General features: G+C 38.2%; 1 protein-coding gene across 1 annotated transcript; it reads left to right on the forward strand.

Moving 5' to 3' along the window:
* Positions 1-1071: 1071 nt before the first annotated feature.
* six6b (SIX homeobox 6b) lies at positions 1072-4049 on the forward strand. Its single transcript, XM_016498015.1, has 2 exons — positions 1072-2572; positions 3750-4049. The coding sequence occupies exons 1-2, from the start codon at positions 2001-2003 to the stop codon at positions 3913-3915; spliced, it is 738 nt and encodes a 245-aa protein (XP_016353501.1). The 5' UTR covers positions 1072-2000; the 3' UTR covers positions 3916-4049.
* The last annotated feature ends 2391 nt before the right edge of the window (positions 4050-6440 follow it).

Raw genomic sequence — 6440 nt, forward strand, 5'->3', positions numbered from 1 at the left:
ATATTTAGCAAAATGCCCCTCTCTACAGTTTATTTTTCTATCTGACTGAATTTATGGTCACCGAATGTTTTTCTGAGGTAAATGTGACGTTAAGTGACACAGATTGAGCGATTACATGAGACAGGATACGGATTGTAAAGTGTTACTCTTTCTTTAATTTACCTTCGGATGTTTAGTCATGTTTATTTTGTGCTGAAAGTTGTATTAATGTGGAGGAGATGATGAGTTCATGTGCGCCTCGCGCTACTGCGTTTGTTGAACTGAGGCGCTACATTGATCTGTCACTTCACATTAAACAGCGCCAAACGGCATTTATTGTTTGAATTCTGCAATACAATGGACAGAATTTGAAATCTGAGACTTTGTTTCATATTAAAAGTACCAAAGCACAATGCTTATTGCGATATATTGGATGGGAAGTACCCTTCAATATTCTGTCCATTAACTGAAAACAGGCTAGACTAATCGATTCTTGGGATTTAGGAATCGATATCGTTCTGTAAAAATGAGAATCGATTAATATCGAGATATCGATATTTTTTTACCAGCCCTAAAAATTATCATGATATTATCTGTCATAAACGTTATCAAGGCTGTCAAAAACAGTAGCATTTAACACTAGTAGACACAGATCTGTAGAACAAGTAGGTTACAGAAGGAAATGAAGAAGTCTATGCTAGCCTATGTCATTCAGTATAGTTACATTTTCACAAATCATGCTACAAACTTTCATAAGAGCACTAGACAAAGTTATTGTAGCTATGTATTGTTGCAATAAACTGATAAAATTATCCACCCTTAAATATAGTAATGTATTAGCAAATTTTGATGCAATAAATAGGGTATGATTTAAAAATAATCATTCCTCCAAAACAGAGAAAACATCTTTCACAAACATCTACATGTCTGTCTCCTTTAAAATGTTTATAGTGTATATAATTAGTTGTATTTGTAGGGGTTATTATAGCACAATTCTTTAACACCCCCGGACCTCACTAATTTTCAAAGCCTGGGTACGGCCACGTGTCCACGTGCAGCTGGAAGGCGGAATGGTTTGTCCAGTTAAGACTCGTTTCATTCTAAACAGCGCGATATTAAATTTGACAGGCCAATGACTGTTACGCTGAGCTGTCAGATGTCTACGAGCTCATATCGTTGAATGCGTAACGGAACGAATCTTTCTTAATTTGTTTCCTTTTTGTGTCAGCGGCCGTTATTCTTCACAAGCGAGACTCCGAGGCTGACGACTGCCTTCTTTACTGAAAATCCACACAACAAACGGATGATCTTATTTAATGTCATTTGTCATTTCAATCAGAACCATTTGCGCGTCGCAATACGCTTCGGATACGTCTGCGCTCGCGTATTCGGAACGACATAAAGCCAGTCACGTCTTCTCCTGTGTTAAGACTATAAAAAAAAGCCGACGAGTGACAGTTTAAATATAACATTTTGTGAATGGAAATGGAAAGCATTCCATTAGGGTTTAACATTCTCAGAAAGTAGTTTAGGTCGGATAAGCTTCACTTAAAAATGTGCGTAAATCACGCAATCGAGCATAATTAACTGGCGGGGATTCGGTAAAAGCAGAGGTCGCTGATGTTTACTTTCTAAAAGGCGCTGTCGAGGTCTGGGAGGTGCTGAAATCTACTCGAGCTCAGTTCCGCGTGATTGGCAAGCTTGACAGTGATCGACAGGCGTCGGTGGAAACTACGCAACCAATCTGCCAAGTCCAATAGAAAAACAGAAGCGGGCAGCACCAGCACGTCTTTTCCCTTCTCAAAAAACATGTTAATTCTTGTGCTATAATCTCGTGCCCTCCGAGACAGCCTCAGACCGATAGAGCGGCATCTCCATTTCTCTGCATCGTATACGTTCATCTGCTGACTCTGGAATTGCCTTTTTGTCTGGATTCGACTGGGGGAGACAGGTAAAAGCCACATAAAGCACGAAGCTGTGCTTGAGGTAAAGAGGACTCCGAGGGGAAAACAGAAGCCTTCATGTTTCAGTTGCCAATCTTGAATTTCAGTCCCCAGCAGGTAGCGGGGGTATGCGAGACTTTGGAAGAGAGCGGAGACATCGAGCGTCTCGGCCGATTCTTGTGGTCGCTGCCCGTAGCCCCCGCTGCCTGCGAGGTGCTCAACAGAAATGAGTCTGTGCTAAGGGCGCGGGCTATCGTAGCCTTCCACACTGGGAATTTCCGTGAGCTTTACCACATTCTGGAGAACCACAAGTTCACTAAAGAGTCCCATTCCAAACTGCAAGCACTTTGGCTGGAGTCACACTACCAGGAGGCAGAGAAGCTCCGAGGCCGCCCGCTGGGGCCAGTGGACAAATACCGGGTACGGAAGAAGTTCCCTCTGCCTAAAACAATTTGGGATGGAGAACAAAAGACGCACTGCTTTAAAGAAAGGACCCGGCATTTACTTCGAGAATGGTACCTCCAGGATCCTTATCCGAACCCAAGTAAAAAGAGAGAGCTTGCACAAGCTACGGGACTCACTCCCACTCAAGTGGGCAATTGGTTTAAAAATCGAAGACAAAGGGACAGAGCCGCGGCCGCTAAAAACAGGTGTGTTTTACCGATTTCAATCATGGGGCAGTGAGCAAATGTTTAATGTTTTAGCTAAAATGGGTACAAACTAACATAAGATATATCGATACAATCTAAATGAATGTCTACAGATTTAATAAAGGAAAGGCTAAAGCATAACATATTGTCAATGTTAATTGTCCAAGTACCCAAGTTAGGTTAACAAATAAACCAACAGTAGCCTGTAAAAAATATAGCCTACATCTACATATGTGACCTGTTATTATTTGTAACTGTAGCTTAACCGGAGCAATGTGGGTTTTTTTCTGATTAAAGCCGACATTTGCTAGACTTTTTTTTTTTTTTTTTTCATTTTCACTGAAATAAAGAAAAATAAAAGACAGAAAAACAGCGCAAAAGGGGCCGTCACACGTACAACATACTTCCCTTTTGACCAAAAATCAATGGTTAGCTTTTGTGTGTTTATTATGGCTTGGGCCTAGTCTGCATCACGGAGTAAAAGTCCTTTTCGATATGCCAAATGACAATTAACCATGACTAAAAACTGCTACATAGATTAAATTATGCCCTTTTTCATTTTAGCCCGATAATCTTGCTTGGTTCCGACAGTTAAGCTGTGAATTGAAGAAATTCTACCGTGATGTCAATAGGCTTTTTGTTATGCCCGTTTCTCACAAATAGTAGTAATAGTAGTAGTAGTAGTAATAATAACAATAATAATAATTTACCTCTGTCAAATTGTGTTTTAAGTTTAAATTTAAAAGCTGATAGTAACACCGTTAAAATTGGGCTATATTTTAAAACTGTTAAAACTGATATTTTAAAATCATTCTATTTTTAATTAAAACGTGTTTAGACTAATAAACTAAGAATAAATGTTTCGCCATTAATTTTATTAAACAAAGCCTAGATAACAGATGTAGGCTAAACGCGCACTGGCTCTACAGATGCTCTCCCATTTCGTGTTCTTCCGGGGCAGAGCATCATTTCATAATATGTTCGTAGATTTCATACATAACGTTTAAAGTATGCTATTTTCATTTATTTCCAAAGTAGTTTACGTGTTCTTGCATTCATTGCACGATTTTTATTATAAAAAAGGCAGAAAAATATACTGTTGTTAATCACCGATTTTAATTAGGCTAGTTTTAATAGAAAACCCTTCATCTAAACCCCAACCTTTTTCTTTTTAAAGGTTACAACAGCAGGTGTTGTCTAATGGTTCGGTTCGGTCCCTAACTGGAGAGGAAGGTGCAGTAGACCGACTGGGGAACGCGTCGAGCCCTGAAGCGAGCCTGTCGAGCAAAGCCGCTGCGTCGGCTATCTCCATCACTTCAAGTGACAGCGAATGTGACATCTAACATCGCACCACGAACCGGCCCGCGGGCTATACGGGAAGACTATGAGAAAATTAACACATACGAAGGAAATCGAGACAGACAATCAGCAAGATAAACAAGCACATTAGTGCCTGCCTTAACGTATCAGAGGCCGTATTTTTGTGAGAGCAAAGTGGGGGCAAACGCGAAAAAAAAAATACTATCTGTATTGCCTCACGCAAATAGGTGCCCCTACGAAAATGATATTCACACTTTTTGTTAATTTTGAAAAGGAATTCATGGTGAAACATTTTACCTCCCAGGTTTTCTAAGGTGTTTACGCATTAAATTGTTGCTCTTATAGAATCTGATCTTTATTTGCTTGGTCATTTCAGTCTGGTCATTTTCGGTGTTAAACGATCGTCTTAGAGTATGTGCGCCGATAGTGAATTAAGGACTTACCGCTAATAAAACTTTGATGCTCAAAGTCATCATACAGACTTATTCTCGTCAATTACCAATAGCCTATTAAACCAAAGTCATGTTTATTTCCGATAGGCTAACTATTTTGTTGATAAGCTACAATTGTTTAATTCTATCAATGATTAACCTATTATTATTATTATTATTATTATTACTATTATTATTTAGTTATTTTAGCCTACATTGTGTGTTGGATTTTTTTCATCTCATATTTTAGCATTAGCATATTTGAATGCATTGTGTCTGCATTCACCCTTCATTTAGGCAGACAAACCACTTGAACTTTTGCCTCTGTATTCCTGGTATAAATGGTGTGAGGTTCACGCACAGCCAGTAATCGGTAAATGTAGGCTATAGTGGTGTGTTTAACCTGATAGCTTACTGCGTGTCCAGACGCGTTAACCGCCCCGTGTGATTGGCTTTGCCATCCAGTAATGCTTTCTGACAGGAGAAGGTCAACGAGAGGGCGAAGCGCCTTGGTTTCAAAACGAGCAAGATAGAGAGGAAAAGCATCCAAAACTTTGTAAAATGCATAAGCCAATGCTATAATTGATTTATTAATTTACTTATTAATTTGTGCTTTAATTGCTTTCAGAATTACTGCGGGATTGTGATCGTTTACAGCGTTTTGCTAAGTTTTTTTTTTTTTCATTTTCAAGGTCAAATCAAAACCTCAAACCCCTATGAATTTAAACATCTAAAATGATTTTATGTCCATTATTATTATATGATTATTATTATAATGAATAACTCAGCTTGTGGTTTTGTCATTGTTTAGCCAATTGCTTTTATTTTTCGTTTTGTATCACGGTTAAATTATTTTAATGTCACTATTGCTACGGGAAGGAAGGACAAACTGTATGTTTAAAGTCTGTTAATAATGCTTGGGTAACAAATTGTTATTGAAGGAAAAAAGAGCCATGGATGTGGTAGGGGAAAGGAGAGCACGCTATTTAGTGTGTAAAGGAACAAAAGCAGAAAGATTAGGTGAAAAGAGTTTTTCTGACAGTCAATAAGGTTGTCAAACTCTTCAGCGCTAATCAGCGGTAATGACCGGTTCTCAAACCCACTGGAACAATAGTGAGCTCTTCAAAGCTCTGTTGGGCTTAAAGGGGGTGCTTTCTCCCCAACGTGCTCCAAGAATACTTTTTCAGTGCATATTTATTACAATAGAAAATATACTGTAAATAATGTGTGCGTAAATAGCATTATGGTATTCTTCATATCATTAGCAGATACAAGTACCACGGACAATTTTTTAAAACGAAACAAATATAAAAATATTTGGTATAGTTGGCTCGAATGAGATATCTAAATATCACTATTAAAACTAGGGACTTGCATTCACTGAAACGAAATGAGTCTTTGAGGCTACAAATGAGTAGTATTCGGAATTCCTGGGTGTTTAACAATTGCCATGGGTTTTTGTGAACATGACACAAATTTGTCGTGCTCAAGGCCAGAGCACATTCAATTGATAGCCTATAGGCTACTAACATTATGTTTGGAACAGCAAAAGTATCTTTGATAACAATGCTACCACTTTCTCCTTATGGGTTCTATCTTATCCCGTCTTAAATGATCGTTGCAAGTCTCCAAACAATGGACAACCAATTGTAACTACTAAAATGTCTTAATGAGGCATGGGTGATGTAATGCATCAAATCAAGCACCCCTAGTGTCCTGGCCCGAGTAAGATATTAAGAATTCCATGCAAAAACACACTTATAAACTGATGGTCCAACAGATGGCACAGTGGGAACAACACTTTCACAAAAAATAAAATAAAAAGGCAAGGAGGTGTAATAAATACATAAAATGTGCTTTATTTTGTTTCACAGAATTAAATTGTTGTATTTGTTTCTGTAGGCTACTTTTATGTAGCGATCCTCTTTCAAACTTTCAAACAAAAGTCAAAATTCTTCGTGAGATGTTGGAGGACTGATTGTACAGTCCAGAAATTTCTTTATTGTAATACTCGTAATCAGGGGCGATTCTAGGATTTTCATTTTAGGGGGGCTCAGCCCCTTATATATATATATATATATATATAATAAAAAAAATTTAATTAATAGGGGTCGTAT

The sequence above is a fragment of the Sinocyclocheilus anshuiensis genome, unplaced genomic scaffold (genome assembly GCF_001515605.1).
Source record: "Sinocyclocheilus anshuiensis isolate Anshui unplaced genomic scaffold, SAMN03320099.WGS_v1.1 scaffold1578, whole genome shotgun sequence".
Classification (NCBI taxonomy): Eukaryota; Metazoa; Chordata; class Actinopteri; order Cypriniformes; family Cyprinidae; genus Sinocyclocheilus; species Sinocyclocheilus anshuiensis.